General features: G+C 42.3%; 1 protein-coding gene across 2 annotated transcripts in view; it reads right to left on the bottom strand.

Moving 5' to 3' along the window:
• The window catches only part of zyd (sodium/potassium/calcium exchanger zydeco), a 273,963-nt gene that overhangs the window by 211,244 nt on the left and 34,987 nt on the right, over window positions 1-27,732 (bottom strand). The window contains exon 1 of one of the 2 annotated variants that reach the window (XM_067150203.2): window positions 24,931-25,075. The exons of the other annotated variant lie outside the window; for it this stretch is intronic. Coding sequence (XP_067006304.2) covers window positions 24,931-24,949 — 19 coding nt within the window. The 5' untranslated portion in view covers window positions 24,950-25,075. Of the gene's footprint in view, window positions 1-24,930; window positions 25,076-27,732 lie in introns of those variants that run through there. 2 annotated transcript variants of the gene reach the window in all.

The raw sequence follows: 27,732 nt of genomic DNA, 5'->3' as shown, positions 1-27,732 counted from the left end.
GTGGAGTTTGGTGTGGCCTTTGAGAGGCTTAAAGTTGAGAGCGAATGGCTCTTTTTCGAAAATTGAGTGTTGTATGCCTCGAGGAGGCTTTTCGGTGTAAATTGGAGCAAGTGCTCCTGAGCATGAATGGGGTTTTCTGCCCCTCTGTTAATTCTTATTTTGAAGTAAGGTTGGGCTGATTGCCCAAGCATTGTGAAATCGGGGCGCGAAGCCCAAATCCTGTAAATATTGTAACTACCTTTTGACTTGCTACTCTGTACCTGCCATGCTTGTTATTTCTTTTGAAAAGAAAATATAACCTTGTTAAATTTTAAATTAATTTTACTTTCGTAGCTTGAGACCTGTTCACCAACCCGCACCTTCTTTCACGCATAACTACCGCAAAAACACGGTAACAAATAATAATAATAATAATAATAATAATAATAATAATAATAATAATAATAATAATAATAATAATAATAATAATAATAATAATAATAATTTGACATTTACAACCGAGATGAATTCAGAAAGTTAATCAAGACATGTGACTCTCTCCAGTCACTAACAGCTAAATCACTGCGTCCAGCAGTAGGACTGAAACGAACTCAAGAAAGAAAAGACATCCATAACTCTAGACTGAAGCAATACTAGGCTAAGAAGAAAACAACTCGCCAGAATTAAGAACCACGTTGTCATTGTAGGACTAAACGAATAATAATAATAATAATAATAATAATAATAATAATAATAATAATAATAATAATACATTAGTTCTAGTCCAAGCTGCTCGATATGCATGCTAGTTTTCTCTGTGTAAAGCAGGCCTGTGCACCAAGTTGAGGTCGGATAACGTGGGCCTCTTGCTGCTCGGGGCAAGTTCAGGACCATTTCCTTCTCTCTGTACATTTGCCTCTATGGCTGTCATTCTCTTCCTCACAACAGTCACAACCACTCCCTCTCAGCCGACTGTATGTAAAATCTTCATAATTTCTACCAAAAAATTATAGAGAAAGGTCTGTGTGCTTACACAGACTGGTTGCCAAAATCTTCCGATGGAGGCGGGCGATTACAATCATTAGTGCTCTTAGTGGGAAAAACAAGCAACATCAAGAATGTTCATTACAGTTAACACCTGTTTTATACATTCGGTACTCGTATAGTTTACGAGCACCATGAGGATACATGTGACTTACAAAAGATTCACTGGAGGCTGCAAGAAATGACTGAATGAATTTGATAAACTTCGACAAAGGGTCGAGGAGTTCCAGGAGAAGGCTAGACCAAATGACCGTGACTTTAACAACGCCAAAAGTCTCCTTGTTGAGGCCGCCAAAGACGTTGCAGAAATCAAGAGAAGCAAAAACCATGCCTGGTGGAATAGTACCTGCGAATCAGTCCTCAAAGAAAGACTCAATGTGTGGAAACAGTACTACTCTACGAAATCAGAAAATGATTGGGAAACCTACAAAACCCAACGTGCCCAAGCAGCTAGGGTGTTCAGAACTGAGAAACGTAAATACGAAAAATCTCTCATTGAAAAGATAGAACAAAACTTTACTAAGAATGAAAGCAGAGAGTACTACAGGCCTTTCAAACGCAAACTCACTGGCTATAAACCACCATTTATATGCTTTGAGCGAAAGGACGGAACACTGGCGACGTCAAATGAAGAAAATTGCAGCATTCTGGCAGATTACTTCAAGAATTTACTTAATTGCTATAAACCGCAAAGCGCCTTTGAGACCAAGGAACCCTTACTCATGTACCCAGATTCCAGACCACCCGACAGAGATGAAATCAAGCGCCACATTGCCCGTCTCAAAAATAACAAAGGGTCGGGGGAAGACTCAGTAGTAGCAGAACTATGGAAATATGCCCCAGAGGAATCACTTGATATCTTGCAAAAGCAAATAGAAGAAATTTGGAACCAGGAGACCCTACCCGAAGATTGGAAAATAGCTTTGATCCATCCATTACACAAAAAAGGCAGCATGAAGAACATCAACAACTACAGAGGAATATCTTTGCTACCCGTCACTTACAAAATTCTATCACTTGCCATCCTGGAGCGTTTGGAATCAAAAGTCGAACATCAAATAAGTGAATACCAAGGAGGGTTCAGAAAAGGTCGCTCAATAGCTGAACAGATCCAAAATCTCAAAACGATCATCAGATATTGTACACTAAGGTCCAAGCAGTATGCGTCTGTCTTTGTGGACTTTAAGAAAGCGTACGACTCCATTGACCGGGAAGTCCTGCTAAACATCTTAAATGAATATGGAGTTGATTTGAAACTGCTGGCATTAATTAGAGCCACCCTGACCGATACAAAATCCAAGGTGAAGTTCGACGGATGTCTCTTGCATTCCTTTGACATCAAAACAGGAGTCCGACAAGGTGATGGGCTATCCCCGATACTCTTCAACTGTGTTCTTGAAAAGATCATCAGAACCTGGCGGGTGAGATTACAGGAAACCAACTACAATCCATTGAGAATAGGAACTAAATCCAAGGGGATCGCAACAGACTGCTTAGCATTTGCCGATGATATTGCTGTTCTCTCAAACGACATAGAAACCGCTAGAGCTCAAGTTGAAATTTTAAAGGAAAATGCCGAACAAACTGGTTTGCAGAAATCGTTTAAGAAAACAGAAGTAATGACTAACATCAAAGAGGCTCCACCAAAACTCCATACATAATACGGGGACATCACCCGAGTAGACAAATTCAAATACCTGGGTGAGATCATCATGAAAAATGGACTGGACAAAGAAGCACTTCAGGAGCGAGTACGCAAACTGGAAATAGCCTACCAAACTTCCCGCACAATCTACAACAAAAAACGTCTTTTCCAAAACACCAAGATACGTCACTATGAAACAGTTCTGAAGCCAGTAGTTCTATATGCAGCCGAAACCCTGTCTCGAAATGCCAACAAAGGACTCCTTGAAGAAATGGAGAAAAGAGAACGCAAAATTGTGAGAGGAATCTTGGGATCAAAGTACAGAAATGGAATCCATCAAAAGAGATCCATCAAGGAAGTCTACAGCAAAGTAGAGAAAATTACCGACACAATCAGAAAAAGACGGGCACGATTTTACGGTCATCTGAAAAGAATGGACGGAAGAAAGTTAACTAAAGTAATCTTTCACTTTTTTGATTCAAACCCCAAAACCACAATTCCCTGGTTTAGAAATACCAAAGACGACTTGCAAATGCTACATATCTCAGCTGAAGACGCCCTTAAAAGAGATCTCTTCCTCAAGAAAATATTGACGAACGGGCTAAACCGAGACGAGCAACCGAAGAGAAGACACGGTGCCCCTTGGACAGAGGAGCGTAAGCAGGCCCACTCACAAAGAATGAGGGAAATTTGGGCTCTAAAGAAGGCCAAGTTCAGTGTCAAATGCAAATAATGGCATCCTTAGTTTCATTATGGCCTAGCCACAAGGTTCCCGTTATAAAACGGGATCAAATGGATGTGTGGATACGAAATTTCCGTTCCGATTGCTTAGCACTCAGTAGCTGATGAATTTTATCTTTTTACGCCTACGTTAATTAATCAGGTTCGCCAAGAAGTGCCGACATTAGGCTATGTATTAAATACTGCTGTGCTTTGCTGACGACCTTGGTCTCTACACCGTCTGTGACGACTGTGATCGTTATAATTATTTTGTTACCGGTGTCTTCACATTTCCTGCAATACTCTGATGAAATTTGCCGGCGGTGAGAAGAAGACCACGCTAATTTACTTTTAACTAGCTCTATTACCCAGCGTTGATGGCTTAGCAGAAGCCAGTGGTGTTGAAATTAAGCAGGATAGAGACCCACTATGTATGCAAAATGTGCTATTCTCGTGAGTAATCGGAGCTTTTCTTCCAGGACGCATCATGTTTTAATAATAATAATAATAATAATATGTCACGTGAATGACTGAATGACTTGCACATCAGTTTTGATGTTCCGTTCTCCCTATTGTGCTCAGTCCTACGGTCGGCGCTCCTAGGAGGGAAAACTAGAACTCTGTTAGATGAAATGAAATGCGGAGAGGTATTTTTCCAAGTCAACGTCAAAGGCGTACACCGCAGTATTTGAATGCGCTAACTTTAATCTTTGCGAGAGTTCGGCTCCATGGCTAAATGGTTAGCATCCTGGTCTTGGTCCAAAGGGTCCCAGGTTCGATTCCCGATCGGGTCCGAGATTTTAACCTTCATTGGTTAATTCCGTCCGCCTTTGTGGAGTAGTGGTTAGTGTGATTAGCTGCCATCACCGGAGGCCCGGGTTCGGTTCCCGGCTCTGCCACGATATTTGAAAAGTGGTACGAAGGCTGGAACGGACTCCACTCAGCCTCGGGAGGACAACTGAGTAGAGGGGGGTTCCATTTCTACCTCAGCCATCCTCGAAGTGGTTTTCCGTGGTTTCCTACTTCTCCTCCAGGCAAATGCCGGGATGGTACCTAACTTAAGGCTACGGCCGTTTCCTTCCCTCTTCCTCGTCCAATCCTTCCTATCTTCACAACCCCTCACAAGGGCCCTGTTCAGTATAACAGGGTAGGCAGCCTGGGCGAGGTACTGGTCCTCATTCCCAGTTGTATCCCCGACCCAAGGTCTCACGCTCCAGGGCACTGCCGTTGAGGCGGTAGAGATGGGATCCCTCGCTTAGTCCGAGGGATAATCCAACCCTCGAGGGTAAACGGATTAGGAAAGAAAGAAAAGAAAGAATATTGGTTCATTCCAATGGTTCGGGGGCTGGGTGTGCGTGTGCCATCATAGGTAGGATTCATCATAGGTACGGGCCCATTCTCATAGATGCGCAGGTCGCCCAGTAGGAGTCAACTCGAAAGACCTGCACCAGGCCCTCCCCATGACATTTTACGATATATTTCTTCGTTAAATCAATATATATATTACAAATAGCTCACGACGCACGGACATAGATAGGTCGTATGGCATCGATGGGACAGGAAAGGGCTAGGAGTGGGAAGGAAGCGGTCTTGGCATTAATTGAGGTACACTCCAGCATTTTCCTGGTGTGAACTCACTATCTCCCGAATGCAAGCTCACAGCTGCGCAACCCTAACCGCACGGCTAACTCACTCGGTGTTCGAGAAATCAACCATTCTTGACCGCTGTTAGATCCGTTATCATAAACACGAGTTGATTTCATACTGTTCTATTTTTAGCATACACTTTGCAATTGGGCAGTTCTATTTTTAGTGAAGAGCCATTATACAGAATGTCTCCAAAAACACGTGGGAAGTCTTCAAGCAGTGGGTATTACATCGCAAAACAATACAAAAAGTCCCTATATACATATGTCCTGCGGTCAATCGTTGGCGAGTTACATCTATGTTTGTTATCACCTGGAATGCGGGGGGGGGGGCGGTAGTTCGTATTTAGAATGAAGTTTGGAGTTAGACATGCCGTTACGGACATTACAGCACTTCGCCTGCGTGTAGAACAAGTTTGCCTGGAGTGTTCGAACGTCTCCGTGGTGGGTTCAGGCGCACCAGTGGACATTTTGAGGGCTTCATTTACTAGAATGCAGCAGTGCTTAATGTCTAAAATTTTAGGTTTCGGAATGCATACCCACACGTTTTTCCCCCTTTCTAACCATACCCCCGCCCCATAATAGACACAAGTTTCGATATTTGAAAGCTTATGGTAAACCTCACAATGAGACATTCAGGGTTTTAAAACACAATTTCTTATAATAAAAACAATAAAATCACAACATTCAATATAAACAACGGATGGTATGTAATATTATTCAGTCATATTTTGTCGTAACTTTCATAATAGTGAAAAAAAAGTCATAAGTCTATGTTTACTGGCAATAAATAAATAATCTTCTAAATGTAACCCAATTGAATGAAAAATTCCATATTTTTTAAAACTTGTTACTATTTTTTTACAATTTGTTTTACGTCGCACCGACACAGATAGGTGTTATGTCAACGATGCGATAGGGAAGACCTAGGAATGGGAAGGAATAGGCTGTGGCCATAATTAATGTACAGACCCAGAATTTGAAAGTGGGAAACCACGGAATGCCATTTTCAGGGCTACCGACAGTGGGGTTCGAACCCACTATCTCCCGGATGCAAGCTCACATCTGCGCATCCCTAACCGCACGGCCAACTGGCCCGGTGTGTTAGTAAGAAAAGGGGCTTAAAATTAGCGCGATACTTGTATTGTAACCTTTGAATGATACTATCCTGCCGTGAAGGATTATATGTGAGAAATGAAAAGGTAATGACCACGAACACCTTTGTATATCTCGGATCAGTAACACAGGGTATAGCAAATATCTACAGGATGGTCAGAAACAACGTGCACGGAGCATATGAGCGCGAGAGGGTCAGTCATGCTGATAAACAAAATAAATTTGAAAAGAAAAGTCTGTATCTCGCGCTGTTGACATTTTATTAGCTGATGAAGTTAGCCAACCAGATCGCTTCGCGGGAGACTTCAAATGGGCTTTACGAGGCTTAAATTATCAATTTCAACAGATTACTCCTCATCAAAACCAACTTTTAAACACAAGCACATATTAATAAGATATAGCACCACACAAAATTTGCAGTTGATCAGGTAATTGGTCTCAAAGTTATTGACAAATAATTTGTATTTTTATATATTGCATGGAAAATGCTCCTTCGGCATAATTTTCATGTTTATGGGCTATAATTTGGCAAACTTGTCAAAAAATATTCCGAGTTTGGTAGTCAGGTATAAACTAATGGAGATATATTTTTTTTCAATTTTTCATTCTTCTTCTTTATCGGTTTACCATCCAGTGTCAGATTTTTCCTCGGACTCAGTGAGGGATCCTACCTCTACCGCCTCAAGGGCAGTATCCTGGAGCTTCAGACTCTGGGTCAGGGGATACAACTGGGGAGGACCTCGCCCAGGCGGCCTCACCTGCTACGCTGAACAGGAGCCTTGCAGGGGGATGGGAAGATTGCAAGGGGCAGACAAGGAAGAGGGAAGAAAGCGGTCGTGGCTTTAAGTTAGGTACCATCCCGGCATTTGCCTGGAGGAAGAATGAGAAACCACGGAAAACCACTTCGAGGATGGCTGAGGTGGGAATCGAGCCCACCTCTACTCAGTTGACCTCCCGAGGCTGAGTGGACCCCGTTCCAGCCCTCGTACCACTTTTCGAATTTCGTGACAGAGCCGGGAATCGAATCCGGGCCTCCGGGGATGGCAGCTAGTGACACTAACCACTACACCACAGAGGCGGACTCATTATTTATTCAATAGGCAAAAATCTGGTTTCATGTTTTTCAAGAGTAAAAATATGAAGGCAATATTTAACCGATAGGAAAGCGCAGAACTACTTTTAATTCCTGTACATATTCAAAAATTCTTTGAGTATTTCACGCGAAGCCAATAAGAACTCTGCCGCAAGGAGAATTTTATTCACGACAAAGAGCTGAAAAAGTGTTAAGGTAGATAAAAGTAATTGAAAGTTTTAAGAAACATCCTTGCTTTAAAACTGCCCTGGACTGTAAATTACTCGCTTGAAACTGCGACTTTAACGCCTAACAACTCAAACTGACTCTGAATTCCAAAGAACAATGGAGCAGGCGATAACTGGGGATCAGCTTGAGGGACCGAATACCGAAACGGGAGTCATAGATGTGATAGAATGAGTAACACGACTCAAGTGGAAATGGGCTGAACATATTCCAAGAGGTGACAATGACCGAGCTCGATAGCTGCAGTCGCTTAAGTGCGGCCAATATCCAGTAATCGGGAGATAGTGGGTTCGAACCCCAATGTCGGCAGCCCTGAAGATGGTTTTCCGTGGTTTCCCATTTTAACACCAGGAAAATGCTGGGGCTGTACCTTACTTAAGGCCACGGCCGCTTCCTTCACATTCCTAGGCCTTTCCTATACCATCGTCGCCATAAGACCTATCTGTGTCGCCATAAGACCTAGCAAAAAATAGAGGTGACAACAGTTGAACGAGCGTATTGCGGGGAGAAAATCGAGTGAAACACCAAAAAAATTAATAATAATAATAATAATAATAATAATAATAATAATAATGGTGTGGAAACAATTGGAATATAATTATGTTCTGGAATGGACATTCAAAGGCTAGAGAGTAAGTTTCAAGTAGCCGAGAACTGATGATGATGATCATGATGATGATGATGATCATCATCATGATGAAGATTGTTTTCTTGTTGTTATTGTTGTTTAAAGAGACCTAACAGCTAGGTCATCGGTCCCTAATGTTTCGAGGTGTAACAAAGCGAAACGATAATTAAAACAAAAATAGTTCCACTGCTTTACGTCGCACAGACACAGACAGGTCTTATGGCGACGATGGGATAGAAAAGGCCTAGGAGTGGGAAGGAAGCGGCTGCGGCCTTAATTAGGCCTTAGGTACAGCCTCAGCATTTGCCTGGTGTAAAATTGGGAAACCACGGAAAACCATCTTCAGGGCTATCGACAGTGGGGTTCGAACAATTATATCCGGGATATCTCCTAACCGCACGCACAACTTGCCTGGTCATATTCTAAGATGATGCTTGTTGTTCAAGGGGGTCCAAAATCCAGGTAACCGGTCCCTCTCAATTGTACTAATTGCCGGTAAAGCAGAACGATGGTGTTCCTCCTATAGTGATATTAAACAAAGGTAACGTAGACTCATGGTGTTCGTCGCATGGTGGTAGTAATCACAGGTAATGTAGACCCATGGTGGTCCACACATAGTGGTAGTAATCATAGGCCACGTATACTCATGGGCAACGTAGACGCACGGTGTATCACACATTATGGTACCGCCCACAACCAGCATAGACCCATGGTGTTCTTCACATACAGGCACTACTCACAGGCAACGCAGACCCATGGTGTTCTTCACATACAGGCACTACTCACAGGCAACGCAGACCCATGGCAGTCCACACATAGTGGTACTAATCCCGCGCATTGCACAATCCCGTGGTGTTTCTCACATAGTGGTACCAAAGACATGAAACGCAGACCCATGGTGCTTTTCATATAGTGGTACTACTCAGACCGGTTCTGAATATAGGGGAACAAACACAATTCAGTGCGGAGCACGGCAACTCCTCCCGCACTGACGCCAGTCCGCGATGCCGCGCGCCTGTTCTCCCGCCTCACTAGAATGAATACGATGGTACTAATCACAGGCCCAGACCCATGGTGTTCCTCACATAGTGGTACTAATCACAAGTAACGTCGACCAATTGTGTTCCTCACTTAATGGTACTAATATCAAGTAATCTCATGGTTCCAATTCCATCATCCCTTGGTCGCCCCTCTTAGTCGCCTCTTACAACAGGGAGGAGATACCGTAGATGTATTCTTCATCTGCGTCCCCCGCCCATTGAACGTGAACCTGCTGCTCTGAACCCGAGAACGTGTTGGACACTCCACATTATGAAGGAGGATGTGCTCGTGAAGAGGATGGCAGTTTCCAGAAGAGGCTCGCTCGGCAACACGAAGGCTAATCACACGCTCTTTCTCGGAAGGAAGACGGCACTTCAGCTATGTGAGTCACGGCTGATAAAGCCTTCACGTGGAAACCTCACTAAAGTTGAACTGGTGAACGAGAGGTCAGGTCACAGGTTACTTGCTCTATATTTGCTGAATTAACCGGCATTGGGCTTAATACGGTGTGGTCAAGGTCGTTCAGGCAGCGATTTTCCGAGCTCCTCCACACGGGGTTCTAAATTTTCTGAGGTTCGTTTTCAATCCTACCTTCCTGCATTTGTGTGGGAGTCGACGGAGCACACAAGCTTAATTTAGGACTTTGCCTGGGCTCCTATGACCCGAATCGCAGGGTTTGCGAACCCAGGACCCGGACACCGAGCCAGCCTACCTTAACGTTTGTTTTCAGTCTGAGGGCTGGTTGGATCCTCATATAGTACCACAAACGGTTATGTAAGAATAGGGAAACCGCAAAACACGGTGGCGGTGCCATAACGAGACGTACAAGACAAGATGAGAGGTGAGGTAGTTTGCCATTGCTTTCCTCACTGGGCCAGAAAGTGCTATTGCAGCATGGCGAGCCCTATGAGTAACACTTTTCATAACATCCAGACCCACTAGTCGTACCCTGTCATTAATCAGCATTACCCATACTCAGCGGCTTTCGCACTGTCAGAGTCATAAATGCGACTGAGACTACAGTGGAAGCTACATTTTGCTCTGGCTTGTGCCAAGACAAAAGTGCAGTGCATCCATCAAGAAACAGCCTGTCAATAGCTCTTGTATCAGAAAGTGCCTTTAGAAGTTTTAGGCCGTAGATGCAAGTCCTTCATCTCGAAGGTATGTGAACGAATCGTATCCATGAAACTTCATTATAATTTTTGTCCTAAATGCAAGACACTAATTGATTTTACGCAAACTAAGAGTAAAATTAGCGTTAAATTAATAAATATCATTATTACTAGAGAAATATACACATACATACTTTGCTACATTACGACTATGAATTCTACTACGTCACACCGCTTCAGTACGTCTTTTGTTCATGTGAAGTGTTTTGTGTGTGAAGTCTTTGCTCATTTAACTTCTTTGCTTTGCTTGACGTTACTTGATGGGGCGAGTTGTTGACTTGTGACTCGTTAATTAATATAATTATTGGTCCATGGATCATGCTATTTTTCTTTCAACAAAAACCATTTTTGTGTTATTTACGATGGACTATAATGTTTATCTCCATTTCCCCGTTTGAACTGCCCGCGCTAGTCATGATGGACAAAGATATTGAGAATTCACAGACATAGCACTTCCATTCGCCGGCGCTAGCCCTCGACCTCAGTAAGGAAACAAAAGACGGCATGATGAAGCGGGATGCCACAGGAGACATTCGTGTCTACAGCGAAATAGTCGCTGTAGTTACGTATTCTTATTTATCTTGTAATAATCGTATTTATTAATTTACCACTAATTGTACTGCTGATTTGCGTGAAAGCAATTATTATCCTCCATTCAGGACAGAAATTCCAATGACATTTCATGGTCACGATTCGTTTACTTAACCGGATGGGTTCACGTACAGTACGAGTTTAAATGAAGTTCCTTCCTTTTCTATTTTTCGCTCTTTCTCACTTTGTACCACAAGTAGAACACTGGAACGGTTACCCAATCAAATATTGACCATAGACAATATTCTTCGACTTCGGAAATCACATGGCATCGACCTACGGAAGGCAATTGATGGCTAAGGAGCCCTGATGCAGCCCTGTGTCTGCCGAGGACTGATCCCCCTCCCCCCCACCACCACCAGCCACCACCACGCTATTTTCTGTCCCTGGAACTGTGGTGTTGTAAGAACGCACGCGATGGGTTGATGACCTTACTTTTTCACTCAACATAATAAACTATTTGAGTGATTTAAGCGCCACGCAATTATGTGTTGATTGGTACACGGGAGGTAGAATTCGTGTTTTAAAGAAGGAACTTTTATTAAAAATTCTGTTACAGGAGAATGTTTTTGAAAAATTCTCATTTTCATAACCATGTGACTGGTAGAATTTTAACACTAATGGCTGATATAATAATAATAATAATAATAATAATAATAATAATAATAATAATAATAATAATAATAATGGCGTATGGCTTTTAGTGCCGGGATGTGTCCGAGGACTTCGGCTCGCTAGGTGCAGGTCTTTTTATTTGACTCCCGTGGGCGACCTGCGCGTGGTAAGGAGGATGAAATGATGATGAAGACGACACATACACCGAGTCCTCGTGCCAGAGGATTTAAACAATTATGGTTAAAATTCCCGACCCTGCCGGGAATCGAACCCAGGACCCCTGTGACCAAAGGTCAGCACGCTAACCATTTATCTATGGAGCCGGACATGTTTGCTATGAAACACTTAAACAATTACATAAACAATTTAACAATCTGTTTAGGAATAACGAACACCGAGCAAGTTGCCCCTGCAGTTAGGGTCGCACAGTTGTGACCTTGCATTCTGGAGATAGTGGGTTCGAACCCCACTGTCGGCAGTCCTGAAGATAATTTTCCGTGGTTTCCCATTTTTATACCAGGACAATGCTGGGGTTGTACCTTAATTAAGGCCATGGTCGCTTCCTTCCCACTCCTAGACCTTTTCTATCCCATCGTCGCATGAAGACCAATCTGTGTCGGTGCGATGTAAAGCAAATTAAAAAAAATACAGAATAAATATCGCCTGAATTAAACATTTCTATGGCACTCTCTTCTGTGAATGCGGAGGAGGCTCCAGTCGATTTTTAAAGAGAACTGATAAGACTCCATTGTAACACAATTTTCAAAGATAGACATTGCAATATTCCAGCGGACTCCTTGTGTTCTATAACAACTTGAAACATAAAAGAGTTTCCACGTATTCACGCACTGACATGCAAATTAGTTTCTTTGTTTACCGAGCAAGTGACTGTGCGGTTTGGGTGACGTAGCTATCGGATTGCATTCGGGAGATAGTGGGTTTGAACCTCGCAGTCAGCAGCCCTAAAGAGTGTTTTTCCATGATTTCCCATTTTCATACCAGGGAAATGCTGGGGCTGTACCTTAATTAAGACTAAGGTCGCATCCTTTGCACTCCTATCTCTATGCTACCCCATCGTCTCTGTAAGACCCACCCGTGTCAGTGCGACGTAAAGCTAATTGTAAAAAACTAAACAAAAAGTATGTTTGGCCCTAGATACCTTTGCCAACCACATTTTCAGTCATGAATGTGAATAATATTAAAACTAGACATGAAACTGTATAGGCTTTTGGGCTTATGTTACGTTAATAAAATACGGTGAAATTCTTTGCGTTTCGCAGAGAACTGTGCTCTGCGTCATTCTCGCGGACAGTCGAGATTTTCTTCTGATGACGCAGAGCACAGTTCTCTGCGAAACGCAAAGAATTTCACCTTATTTTCTTGACACGCCATAAGCCCAAAAGCCTATACAGCATCATGCCTATGAGTACGGGTCACGAAAGCATCAATGGAAATATTAAAGCTATGTTATCCTTGTCCGACGTTGCGTTGGAAGCAGAGTTACGCGTTCGTTCTGTTTAAACAGTTGTCCCTGATATAGGTAGTTGGTAAAATCGAAGAAATGCAAGGTGTCGAAATCGAAGAAATGCCAGGTGTCGTCCTAAATGCACAAATAAATAAATAAATAAATAAATAAATAAATAAATGATAGTGTTATTTTGTTGTATTTTATCATTAAAGTCTGATTTTTGTACTTCTTGAATTCTTTCTATGCCTTATAAAATGTGCCATCCATACACATCACAACCCCTGCCACGCGTGCAGCGATGGATATTATGTTCCTTTCTCACTCACTCGGTACTTCTCGTCCTAGCTTCGACTTAACTGCGGCTAGTTTTGGCTAGCCTTGCAACTCTGCATTCGGAAGGCGAAGGAGCTGGTCCCCACCGTCGGCTGTCTTGAGAATGGTTTTCCGTTGTTTTCCATTCCCCTGCACTAAGACAAATGTCGGGAAAGATCCTCTTACAGACTAACAGCCGCCTTTGGTCACAGGGTCCCGGGGTTGATTCCCGGCAGGGTCGGGAATTTTAACCATAATTGGTTAATTCCGCTGGCACGAGCGCTGGGTGTATGTGTCGTCTTCATCACGATTTCACCCTCGTTACGACGCGCTGGTCACCTACGCGCGTCAAGGCCTGCACTTGGCAAGCCGCAATTGTCCTCGGACACTCACGCCACTAAAAGCCATACGCCATTTCATTTATTTATTTATTTATTTATTTATTTATTTATTTATTTATTTATTTATTTATTTATTTATTTATTTATTTATTTATTTATTTATTTATTTATTTTTCTTTTTTCATCTAAGCTATTTATTGACGAAATATATTTGCCCTCAGGAGTATTTCATCAAACCTGTGATGCAGGTCAACTCGCTCTTATCGGCATTGAGCCATGTCCCTACAAGGAAAGCAAATACCGAAGTCGTGCATTCGTCATTATTAATGAGTATTACACGAAGTTATTTATCAGGAATATATTTGCTGACCGTTAAAAATCGCGTTAATACAGGTGAGGAATTCCTCTTCTTTTCCTACCGATTTTCCCCACACCTGTGGGGTCGCGGGTGCGAACTGCGTCGCACATGTGGATTTGGCTCTGTTTCACGGCCGAATGCCCTTCCTGACGCCAACCCTCTATGGAGGGATGTAATCACTATTGCGTGTTTCTGTTGTGGTTGTTAGTGTGGTATGTTGTCTGAATATGAAGCGGAGAGTGTTGGGACGGAAACAAGCAACCAGTCCCCGAGCCAGAAGAATTAATCAGAAGCGATTAAAATCACCGACCTGGCCAGGAATCGAACCCGAGACCCTCTGAACAAAAGGCCAGTACAGGTGAGGAATTGGTAACACTATATTTTACAATTTGTTTTACGTCGCACCGACACAGATAGGTCTTATGGCGACGACAGGATAAGAAAGACCTATGAAAAAATTAGGAGTGGTTGAAAGCAGCCATGGCCTTATTTTTTTTTTTTTTTTTTGCTATTGGCTTTACGTCGCACCGACACAGATGTCTTATGGCGACGATGGGACAGAAAAGGGCTAGGACAGGGAAGGAAGTGGCCGTGGCCTTAATTAAGGTACAGCCTGGTGTGAAAATGGGAAATCACGGAAAACCATCTTCAGGGCTGCCGACAGTGGGGCTCGAACCCTCTATCTCCCGGATGCAAGATCACAGCTGCGTGCCCCTAACCACACGGCCGACTCGCCCGGTGGTGACACTGGTAAAGGGGAATGTGAGGACTGGGATGATAATAAAAAAATGATAATATTATTTGCTTTACGTCCCACTAACTACTTTTACGGTTTTCGGAGACGCTAAGGTGCCGGAATTTAGTATCGCAGGTGTTATTTTATGTGCAAGTAAATCTACCGACAGGATGCTGACGTATTTGAGCTTCTTCAAATATCACCGGAATGAGCCAGGATCGAACCTGCCAAGTTGGGCTCAGAAGGCCACCGCTTCAACCGTCTGAACCACTCAGTCCGGCGGACAGGGAAAATGGTTAGTCATTTAAATAACGTGTATTCCCGACATTTCCTTGGTGTGAAAATGTGAACTTCTATAAAACTATCTTGATTACGGTGAGGTACGAATCCACCAAGGCTAGAAGCAAGATTACATCTATACGATCCATGCCACGTGGCCAACCGACCACGCAGTATGCGAATGTTTTATGAGGGTGGGGCGGTAGAATACTTCCATGGTATCCCTTGTCTGTAGTAAGAGGTGACTAAAAGGAGGAACATGAGGTTAAAACATTTTTGTTATTAGTTAGTCTATAATTTAGTGTCTTTCAACTTCATTCTAGTTTTTTTTTTTTAAATATAGTATTCTTTCTTAATCTGCTTACCTTCCAGGTTGGTTTTTCCCTGGGACTCAGTGAGGGATCCCACCTAAACTGCCTCAAGGGCAGTGTCCTGGCGCGTGAGACCTCGGGGTCGGGGATACAACTGGGGATTAGCTGACAACCCCCCGGAGGCCCGAGTTCGATTCCCGGCTCCGCCACGTAATGTCAAAAGTGGTACGAGGGCTAAAACGAGGTCCACTCAGCCTCGAGAGGTCAAATGAGTAGAGGTGGGTTCGATTCCCACATCAACCATCTTGGAAGTGGTTTTCCGTGGTTTCCCACTTCTCCTCCAGGCAAATGCCGGGATGGTACCTAACTTAAATCCACGGCCGCTTCCTTCCCTCTTCCTTGCCTATCCCCTCCAATCTTCCCATCCTCCCGCAAGGCCCCTGTTCAGCATAGCAGGTGAGGCCACCTGGGCGAGTTACTGGTCATTCTCCCCAATTGTATCTCCAACCCAATGTCTCACGCTCCGGGACACTGCCCTTGAGGCGGTAGAGGTGGGATCCCTCGCTGAATCCGAGGGAAAACCAACCCTGGAGGTAAATAAATAAATAAATTAATTAATTAATTAATTAATTAATTAATTAATTAATTAATTAAAAGGGGGCGTAGCTTGCTGACCACGGTTTCCCTAGCTGCATCTCGCATGGCTTCTACTAACTTGTGCCAGGCTCCTCATTTTCATCAATCATATCCGACCTTCCTTGGTCGACTTTTGTTCTCTTCCGACCCTGATACTGTTAGGTTTGCGAGGCAGAGGGAGTCTTTCATTTCCACGGCCTTCGTGGCTCTTCCACTTCTTTTAACTATATCTTCATTCTTCGAAGTGTCGGACCTCTTTCTTCCGATTAGTTTTACCAGAGGATGGTTGCCCTTCCTCATAAAACAAAATTTACCAGCACCACCAACACCTAACTTACAAATGACTTCTTTGGGAAATATTTAGGTGTACGATTGAGGTCTTAATGCAACATGTTAATCCATTGCCTTTGCTTCACTGAATATGGGAAAACAATGAACTGAGTACAACACAGTAAACGGATATAACTCCTCGCAGAAAACTGGCATTTAGTTTAAGAATTTGGGGTGATTTTATTGTTGCTTTGAACAAACCTAGCAAAATCATTTGAATAACCAACATTGATTGCAGCCTTCTCTTTGTCAGACTTCTTGGCTGAATAGTCAACATTGGGGATTTCGGTTCATGGAGTAGTGGGTTCAATTTCCGGCCGTGTCGAGGATTTTAATCACGTCTGATTAATTCCTTTGACCTGGAGACTGGGTGCTTGTGTGTGTGTGTGTGTGTGTGTGTGTGTGTGTGTGTGTGTGTGTGTGTGTGTGTGTGTGTGTGTGTGTGTGTGTGTGTGTGTGTGTGTGTGTTTGTCCCAACACAGTTCTCTTCATATTCACTCGATATCACAGAAACATCCAATTCTGAATACATCCCTCTACAATAGGGTTGGCGTTGAGAACGGTGTCCGACGTTAAACAGGGGCAAATCCACAAGTGCGACACAGATCGCTCCCGTAACCCCACCTCGGTGTCTCAAAAGCGGTAGACGAAGGCAAATTATATCCTTCGCTATTTATCTACTGATGAGCTTTATAACATTTCGACTTTCAAGTCTATTTCAATTTATCTGCAGTTTTTTTCCTGCCGATAAGCTGTCTTCTTTTTCTTCTATATCTGTTTATCCTCCAGGGTCGGTTTTCCGCTCGGACTCAGCGAGGGATCCCACCTCTACCGCCTCAAGGGCAGTGTCCTGGAGATTCAGACTCTCGGTCGGGGGATACAACCGGGGAGGATGACCCGTACCTCGCCCAGACATCCTCACCTGCTATGCTGAACAGGGGCCTTGCGGGGGGATGGGAAGATTGGAAGGGATAGGCAAGGAAGAGGGAAGGAAGCGGCCGTGGCCTTAAGTTACGTACTATCCCGGCATTTTCCTGGAGTAGAAGTGGGAAACCACGGAAAACCACTTCCAGGATGGCTGAGGTGGGAATCGAACCCACCTCTACACAGTTGATCTCCCGAGGCTGAGTGGACCCCGTTCCAGCCCTCGTATCACTTTTCAAATTTCGTGGCAGAGCGGGGAATCGAACCTGGGCCTCTAGGGGTGGCAGCTAATCACACTAACCACTACACCACAGAGGCGGACGAGAAATTTTTCACACTTTTAAATTATATTTTCTTCAAGTCAATTCTATCTCAATGAAATTGCTGTGGTCTTTCAATTCTTACAAGCCACATTTAGTCTATTTCTGAGTCTAAACTACAGATGCATACTTAAATTCTACACTATGAGGCAAAATAAATGAGATACTGAAATTTTCTTTACATTCGTTGATACAATAAGTGCTCAAAATCTTTCCGCGTAATTCGCGAATATTTGTAGGTTGATTCTTTCAATATTCATTTGCTTTAAAATATATATTTTTATAACTTGAAGCTTACTTGTCCCGTTCTGATCTCACACTCCGTATGACGGAAAATTGCAGAAATCAACATAACACTAAATTCATAATATCCAAACTATTATATGCAAGGTAAGTAAATACTTCGTTTTTGTGGAAAGTTAGACAGCAGATGAACAATAATGTCAGCATCGTTTGGTCTGCCATAACTTGTAGACTATCAGATATATCCATAACTGATGATCACGATGTGTCTGGGACTCATAAGGCTTAAGAACATCACCGAGAGATCTGGCCACGTGGTTCGCGTCGTGCAGCTGGTAGGTGATCTGTTCGAACCACGCCATTGGCATTCCTGAAGATGATTTCTCATGGTTTTCCATTCACACATTACGCTAATACATGGCCTATACCTTAAGTAAAACCCAGGATATTTCCCTCTCAATTCTTGCTCTTTCCTACCTAGCGACGCGAAACCATACCTTTGTTTGTGCAATATTACACCGCTAACAAGATTTATCGATGAATAATATTGCAGCGTTCTTGTAGTAGAGTATGAACCACTAAGACTAATGTGTCAACTCTGCATTACCCTGCTCACTGATGGCGAGATGAGGAAATTTATTTACCAAGCGAGTTGGCCGTGCGGTTAGGGGCGCGCAGCTGCTAGCTTGCAATCGGGAGTTAGTAGGTTTATATCCCACTGTCAGTAGCCCTGAAGATGGTTTTCTGTGGTTTCCCATTTTCTCACCAGAGATATGCTCGATATATACCTTAACTAGCAAATGTACCCGTGCTTCGCTACGGTATTCTACATTGTATACGGATATCGACGTAAATACTGTGCGTGCAGCAAATGAGATTGTTTTAAAATTGCATGTCTCTTAGCCTTATCCGAGAAATAGCATAGGGAGATCCACATACGTTGTTTCCAATGTAAAGTGAGGGTTGCGGAGTTGTGATGATAACGCCAGGCTCACTTGCCTACTGCCATTCAGAATCGAGTTGGCAAGTTTACATTATAATTGCAGGCCCCAATGCCTACTGCGCGGTCACAATCGATTTGGGGAGTTTTAGTTACAATGGCAGACCCATTTCCTACTTTCAGACAGGTTACAGTTGAGGAGTTTTTATTATAATACCAGGCAACTTCCCTACCACCAGTCAAAATTGAGTTGTGCAGTTATCATTATAATGACAGTCCCTTTTTACTGCTGCTAGCCAGCTTACTGCCAGTCACACAGAATTAGTGAGTTTCCATGAAAATAACAGGCCACTATGCCTAATGCTAGTCAAATTTTAGATTGGAACATTTGTTTATAATGGCGGGCACCCTGGCCTAGAGCCAAACACAATAGAGTAGGGGACTTTCGAACAAAACTGCATGATCCCTTGCCTTCTGCAAGACAAATCGAGAATTCATTAAAATGGTAGGCCCTCCTTACTAATGCCAGTTACACAGGAGTTGGAGAAGGTCCCCATTTCTACTGCCAGCAGTCAAAGTCGGTGTAGGGAGTACTGATTACAATAGCAGACACATCCTTTCTCGATCGCTACAAATCGACATCAATGAATATATACAGATGGACATACGAAAGTATATGAATGTTTACAATATTGTAGACTTTCATTTACAGATTAACTGCTGCTAAACGGTACGTCATATCGACAAAGGTTTGTACCGTAAGGCGCAGTATTTAGCGATCTAAATGGCTGGTCCTATGATATTTTCTCGCATCTAATCTATTCATGGGTCAGATTGAATCAGAAACGTTGAATAGGTTGAAATTTGTGTAAGAATATCTTACATTGGATTACTTTTCGGATAATTATGTGACATAGCATTTGGCTCACATATGGGTACTGGGTGGGCCAATGTCCGTGTAGAGTTTGATCATACTATCTTTCCTGTAAGTGATTGAAATGATGCACATGAGAAGAAAAGGTTTAGAAATTAATTTCCATTAAGGCAGGTAGATTTCCATTAAGTTTGGTTGTGTGTATTTTGAGGGAGTGCAAAATCACGGTTTCGGTTTCGTATAAACCCCCAATTAGTTCAGGGATTTAGAAACAATATTTGCCCTAAAACCTCCCCAAAGGATAGGTGGATTCTAAATATGAAGTTTGGTGGAAATATATCCAGTAGTTTTCAAGTTAGAGAAAGACAAACAGACCAAACAAACAAACAAACAAAGAAACAAACTAACTAACTAACAGACACCAAGGAAACCTACCCTTGGACAGATGGATGCTATATATAAAATTTGGTTCAAATATCTTGTTAGTTTTCAAGTTGTAAGAAGTACGCTTTACACGCACCCGCTCTTGCGTTAAGTCCGCTGGGATTTGTACCGAAAAACGGTCCGTTAATGATATCTCCCTTACTAAATCCTGTTATCGAAATGATGCACATGAGAAAAAACGGTTTAGAAATTAATTTTCATTAAGGCAGGTTGATTTCCATTAAGTTCGGTTGTGTATACTTTGAGGGAGTGCAAAATAACGGTTTCGGTTTCGTAAAAATCCCCACTCAGTTCAGGGATTTAGAAACGATATTTGCGCTAAAACCTACCCAAGGAGAGGTGGATTCTAAATATGAAGTTTGGTGGAAATACATATTTAGTAGTTTTCAAGTTATAGAATGACAGACAAACAGACAAACAGACAAACAGACAAACAGACAGACAAACAGACACCTAAGCTAAAAATGATGTAGATGGTCATTATTACACCTGAAACGGATAACTGTACGGAAATTTCGCCAAAATAATCAATGTACAGACACACGGTCGTTACGATTTTATTTTTTTGCGCTAAAACCTACCCAAGGACAGGGGGATTCTAAATATGAAGTTTGGTGGAAATATATCCAGTAGTTTTCCAGTTATAGAAGGACAGACAAACAGACAAACAGACAAACAAACAGACAAGCAGACACTAAAGGTAGAAATGATGCAGATGGTCATTATTACACCTGAAACGGAAAACTGTACGGAAATTTCGACAAAATAATCAATGTACAGACACACGGTCGTTACGATTTTATTTATATAGATGACGGAAAAGCATGAGCACGTTGAAAAGTGCAGACTTCCACTTCGAGATTCATATCTCCTAAACGGTTTATGCTATTAAGAAACGGTTTGCGCCATCAGACGCCTCATTTATCGCTCTACATGTTTATTTCTAAACCATATCCTCGTATCTCCCATATTAAGGGGGTAAATTGAGTTCAAATTTTGAATAGGGTGAAATTTGGGTGCATTTTTTACAATTTACATTACGTTTTGCCTACTTATGTATAAGCTAGAATTATGAAATTTGGTACACGTATGTCCCATAATCGTGCCAATGTGTGCACCTAACGCGATGATCCTATCATTCTTATAAGTGTGTCAAACAATGAAATATACTTGTAAAAATCACCAAATTTACGAACAATCCAGAAATACGGCCAAATTTGACGTATAAGGGAGAGAGATGCGACAAAATGTCACAGGACCAAAGTTGTAGATCACTCCGAATTGAAGCGACGTTGTTCCATCCGTTTTGTGATACGACTTACCGTTTAGCCAAAAAATAGCTCAAAAGGAATGTCTGCACAGTCATTAAAATTGCCTCCATATTTCGATATCTTTGGGGGTAAAAAGTGAAAAATTTTAACATCTTGGAATTTTCCCGTCGGTTAGGGACCAAAAGCTATAATTTCACCAAATTTCAATTGTCTACCTCGTCTGGCAGGTTGTGCCGCCATCTTGATTTGGGGGGATAGGGGATAAAAATGAGGAAATTCCCGAAACTTTTTAAGCCCACGAAACCTGTAGGTTATCGTTTTGGATATACTATACGACTGTGTTCTTATGCTGAGCCCAAAATTTGAGCCCCCCCCCCCCAGCGTGCCCCCTTCAGGGAATTTTGAGAATTTCCGATTTTTCTAGGGATCGTGGGGTCATCAGTTTCCCTCGTACCAAGTTTCAAATTTCTGACATTTCTGGAAGTGCCTCATTAATTCACGTCTTTTTTCATTTTTAAATATTTATATATACATCGCTCCAGCCCGACTTGCTTTTATATATATAGATGACGGATAAGCATGAGCACGTTGAAAAGTGCAGACTTCCACTTCGAGATTTATATCTCCTAAACGGTTTATGCTATTAAGAAACGGTTTGCGCCATCAGACGCCTCATTTATCGCTCTACATGTTTATTTCTAAACCATATCCTCGTATCTCCCATATTAAGGGGGTAAATTGAGTTCAAATTTTGAATAGGGTGAAATTTGGGTGCATTTTTTACAATTTACATTACGTTTTGCCTACTTATGTATAAGCTAGAATTATGAAATTTGGTACACGTATGTCCCATAATCGTGCCAATGTGCGCACCTAACGCGATGGTCCTATCATTCTTATAAGTGTGTCAAACAATGAAATATACTTGTAAAAATCACCAAATTTACGAACAATCCAGAAATACGGCCAAATTTAACGTATAAGGGAGAGAGATGCGACAAAATGTCACAGGACCAAAGTTGTAGATCACTCCGAATTGAAGGGACGTTGTTCCATCCGTTTTGTGATACGACTTACCGTTTAGCCAAAAAATAGCTCAAAAAGAATGTCTGCACAGTCATTAAAATTGCCTCCATATTTCGATATCTTTGGGGGTAAAAACTGAAAAATTTTAACATCTTGGAATTTTCCCGTCGGTTAGGGACCAAAAGCTATAATTTCACCAAATTTCAATTGTCTACCTCGTCTGGCAGGTTGTGCCGCCATCTTGATTTGGGGGGATAGGGGATAAAAATGAGGAAATTCCCGAAACTTTTTAAGCCCACGAAACCTGTAGGTTATCGTTTTGGATATACTATACGACTGTGTTCTTATGCTGAGCCCAAAATTTGAGCCCTCCCAGCGTGCCCCCTTCAGGGAATTTTGAGAATTTCCGATTTTTCTAGGGATCGTGGGGTCATCAGTTTCCCTCGTACCAAGTTTCAAATTTCTGACATTTCTGGAAGTGCCTCATTAATTCACGTCTTTTTTTCATTTTTAAATATTTATATATACATCGCTCCAGCCCGACTTGCTTTTATATATATAGATTAAGGTTACAGCTAATTTCTTCCAGTTCCTAGCCTTTCCTATCTCATCGTCTTCATAACACCTATTTATGTCGGTGCGACGTAAAGCCAATTGTACAAAAAATGTATTTTTGGCTAGTGGTTTAAAGTCGCGCTAACACACTGAAGGTTTTCGGCAACGGAAGGATCAGAAAGGGCAAGGATATAGAAGGTGTGAAAACGGGAAACCACGGAAATCCATCCGTAGGACTCCCGACGATGGGATTCAAACCATCTCCTGAATGCAAGCTCACACCTACGTGACCCTAGCCGCACGGCCTACTCTTTCGATAAGAAGTGCTTATGAGAACCAGTGAGGGAAATAATAATCCGTATCACAGATCTGATCAAATATTTCGACGAGAGCAGCTGATCTTTTGTGAATAAAATACCAATGTGCTTTAGTGCAACTTGCTACACTTAACAAAAAATACTATGTTGCAAATGCCACTTTTACATAAAAGTACTTGAATACGAGAGATCTGTTTAAGAAGATTTACAAGCACAGAGAAAACAACCCTTTACCTAGGAAACAGTTCGACAATCCAGATTCCCCTAAGGTTGGGAGTAGGGCACTTTATTATTATTATTATTATTATTATTATTATTATTATTATTATTATTATTATTATTATTATTATTATTATTATTAAATCAAAATCAAGCGTATAGTTTTACCTCACTGTTCATATCGTGATCATAGTCACGGAGCATCCAGTCTTTCGTCGAATCCGAACCATGGGAACGTGCCTTTTCATTTCAAAAACTTTTCACATGCATAAGCCAATGACAATGATGATGATGATAAGTATGATAATAATAATATATCGGAATAACATTGTCATTGGCTTGAAATATATTATTATTATTATTATTATTATTATTATTATTATTATTATTATTATTATTATTATTATTATTATTATTATAGACTGTTATGCCTTTCAGCGTTCAGTCTGCAAGCCTCTGTGAATTTACTAAACGACTCCACAATCCTCTATTTGCTACTAGTGCTGTGGCTTCATTTAGTTCTATACCTATTATATGCAAAACGTTAGAAACTGAGTCTTTTATTTTTTGTCGTTGGCTTTACGTCGCACCGACACAGATAGGTCTTATGGCGACGATGGGACAGGAAAGGGCTAGGACTGGTAAGGAAGCGGCCGTGGCGTTAATTAAGGTACAGACCCAACATTTGCCTGGTGTGAAAATGGGAACCCACGGAAAACCATCTTCAGGGCTGCCGACAGTGGGGTTCAAGCCCACTATCTCCCGAATACTGGATACTGGCCCCACTTAAGCGAGTGCAGCTATCGAGCTCCGTTAAACTGAGTCTAACCATCGTCGTCTTGGTCTAGCCTACCTCTACTTCTCTTACCTTCCATAATAGAGTCCATTATTCTCCTAGGTAACCTATCCTCCTCCATTCGCCTCACATGATCCCACCACCGAAGACGGTTTATGCGTTATTATTATTATTATTATTATTATTATTATTATTATTATCATAACTTACACATACACTGAGTACCTATATGTAGTTAATAATCACGCTCTAGTCCCTCAAATGACATTTAGATAAGCTGAGTTACGAAGATGGAGTAGGATAAGGAATTTCCGGTCAATATACACTTCTAAATCAACTTTCCAGAACATTTTCTGGGCTAGGTAACTTATCACTTATAAAATAAACGAATACTTAGCGTAGTGGATATGAAATTTCTGAGATAAGCCACAGACTATGGTTTATTAGATCACAAAAGGAATGAACAAATATTCGAAGAATTGAAAGTAGCTCCTATATTAGATTCACACAATTTTACAGAATTGGAAAGGTTCAAAATACCAAGGCAGATGTTTTACTACGTGCCATGACACAGAATATCGGTTGTGAGACCCTGGAAGAGATGGCATGATATCGTAACGGACCGCTAGGTCTAATATTGGACAAGATGGTAATGATATCACTGAACTACGAACAGTATGACAATACACTGGGAGGTATTGGAGTGTGAACTCACCCTTTGCTGAGGTGAACATGCTGCTGTATTGTGTACGAGTGCCATACTACACAGACCGGGCTATAAACCGCGGACGTCACACGCTCACTCCTGACTGCTCCTCTGCTGCACGGGAATCACCTGATCGTGAGACCTTGGCTAACTGAACAGCTTGTTCCTCACCGTGGACAATTCGCGTGCTAGCTACACCAGTTGCATGACGTATACTGACTTTCGTAAGTCACTTTAAAATTGCAAGCTAGGTGAGAATAGAACGCGATATACTTTGATAGTATTTAATAATGATTCGTACAATCCCAAAAAAGCTCTAAATAGAACTATAAAAGATGAGTGGACAGCGAATATTGGACTGTCGAGTGATTCGCTCGGTAAGTGAACAGACAACGCTTCAATTGTACTCGTGAAACCACGTTACACCACTAAAACCTTGAATAAGCTGGGAGTCAAACTTCTGGATAAGATAAAACTACGCTTTACCTACACTAACCAACCAAGCAAAGACATAATTGTCGCATACAGTCCATTAGAACAACTGCTGTCCCGCCAGACGGCCTGCAGAAACACGCGAATAGAGTAAAGAAATCTTTAGTCCGAACTCGCGGTATATGGGACAACGTGTCCGCCAGCCACCCGGCGGCCCGGTTTCGATTCGCGGCCGGGTCAGGGGTTTTTAATTGTAAATGATTAATATCCCTGGCCTGGGGACTGGGTGTTTGTGTCGTCCTTAACGTTCCTTACCTCACATTCAACACTTTACACTTCCGCCATTTACATAATACATGATTTCTCAACTAGGTTGACGCCGCGAACAAGTAGCACTTTAAAAAACGAAATCTATAGCTATACTGCTTAACACACTTGTCTGGATCCACTGCCTCTCATATTAACAGCTCCTGAAGTTCTACTTATGACATTGAGTTCAGACCTCAATTAAGGGTTAAAATCTTAGGCCTGGCTGGAAAGAGAGTCCAGGGTCTTCCATTAAAAGCAGGCATGCTATCTGTGCGCCATGGGGCCGGAATCAATTATCCACCAGGGCTGACAGATAGTGACGACCACACGGTCCCTGTTGATTACTTATTACATTTGTTCGTATCAGGCTCTTCTCTGTCATCTTTCCTATTCGACCCCCTTGGTCAACTCGTGTTTTCCTTCGATGCCATCGGTTTTTAAGTTTATGCGTTCTAGGGAGTTTAATTTTCTATCTGTGTAGGCTCTTCTCCTCCTTTTTAGTCAGGACTTCCGACGATCAGAATTCTCCCGTTTCCCTCTATGATCAATGTTGTTGATTTCTCCCTAGAAGTTACAAATTGCACCATTGGAGTGATCGGGATATAATCCGCCAACTTGAGGGTTTTTTTTTTTTTTTTGCTAGTGGCTTTACGTCGCACCGACACAGACAGGTCTTATGGCAACGATGGGATAGGAAAGGCCTAGGAGTTGGAAGGAAGCGGCCGTGACCTTAATTAAGGTACAGCCCCAGCATTTTCCTGGTGTGAAAATAGGAAACCACGGAAAACCATCTTCAGGGCTGCCGACAGTGTGAATCCACCATCCACTATCTCCCGGATGCAAGCTCACAGCCGAGTGCCCTTAACCGCACGGCCAACTAGCCCGGTCAAAGTGAGCTCAGAAAGCCAGCGGTTTACCATCTGAGTCAATCGGCTCAGGGCATTCACTGGAAAAGGAAAGTGCAAGAACTTGGTTGGTAGTGGTCGACTTTATTTTTGGTACAGTCCAAAAAATTGCCTGCCATTAAAATAAGAAACTATGGAAAATAATATTCAGGGCAGCGGTGATCATGAAGTCCATAGATTAAATCAAATAGCCTGATGCCGGTGATATCGAATAACCGCCAAATATTTCCGTAAAGCATTTTGTATATTATAACTATGTTTAGGCCTATGCTCAGTTCTTTCTTAGTTACTTACTTAATCTGTTTACCCTCCAGGGTTGGTTTTTCCCTCGGACTCAGCGAGGGATCCCACCTCTACCGCCTCAAGGGCAGTGTCCTGGAGCGTGAGACATTGGGTAGGAGATACAACTAGGGAGGATGACCAGCACCACGCCCAGGTGGCCTGACCTGCTATGCTGAACAAGGTCCTTGATAGGGGATAGGAAGATTGGAAGGGATAGACAAGGAAGAGGGCAGGAAGCAGCCGGGCCTTAAATTAGGTACCATCCTGGCATTTTTCTCAAGGAGAAGTGGGAAACCACGGAAGACCATTTCCAGGATGGCTGAGGTGGGAATCGAACCCACCTGTACTCAGTTGACCTCCAGAGACCGAGTGGACCCCGTTCCACCCCTCGTACCATTTTTCAAATTTCGTGGCACAGCCGGGAATCGAACCCGGACCTCCGGCGGTGGCAGCTAATCACACTAACCACTACACCACAGAGGCGGACTCAGTCCTTCCTGACTGTTATAAGTGTCCCTTCTGATTTTCCTTGCTTGTCGTGGAATTATACAGCCAAAACAACAACAGTAACAACTTAATCATACATCGTGAATTTTCTGCTATAATTGCATTATGAAAGTAATTTTATATCAATTGAATTGGTCATTTGAGAAACAACCTAAGTGTCAATTTTCCTCCATAATGAGTAAAGAGTATATTCGTATTCTACATGTAGCTTTTACTGCAGAAACTACTAAGTCAGCTTCATCTGCATTGTTGAAGTCATGGATATCTGTTCTTTTTTTTAATAATAGCACCACAAGCCAATTAAGTAAACTCGTGTCCTCATCCGGAGGTGGTGCAGCTCTTTTCAGGCCACCCCCAGTGGAGGTGAGCTGCATGC

This window comes from Anabrus simplex, chromosome 6 (assembly GCF_040414725.1).
Source record: "Anabrus simplex isolate iqAnaSimp1 chromosome 6, ASM4041472v1, whole genome shotgun sequence".
Lineage (NCBI taxonomy): Eukaryota > Metazoa > Arthropoda > Insecta > Orthoptera > Tettigoniidae > Anabrus > Anabrus simplex.
The sequence above is the reverse complement of the archived record's forward strand: the minus strand, read 5'-3'. Positions and strand labels throughout refer to the sequence as shown.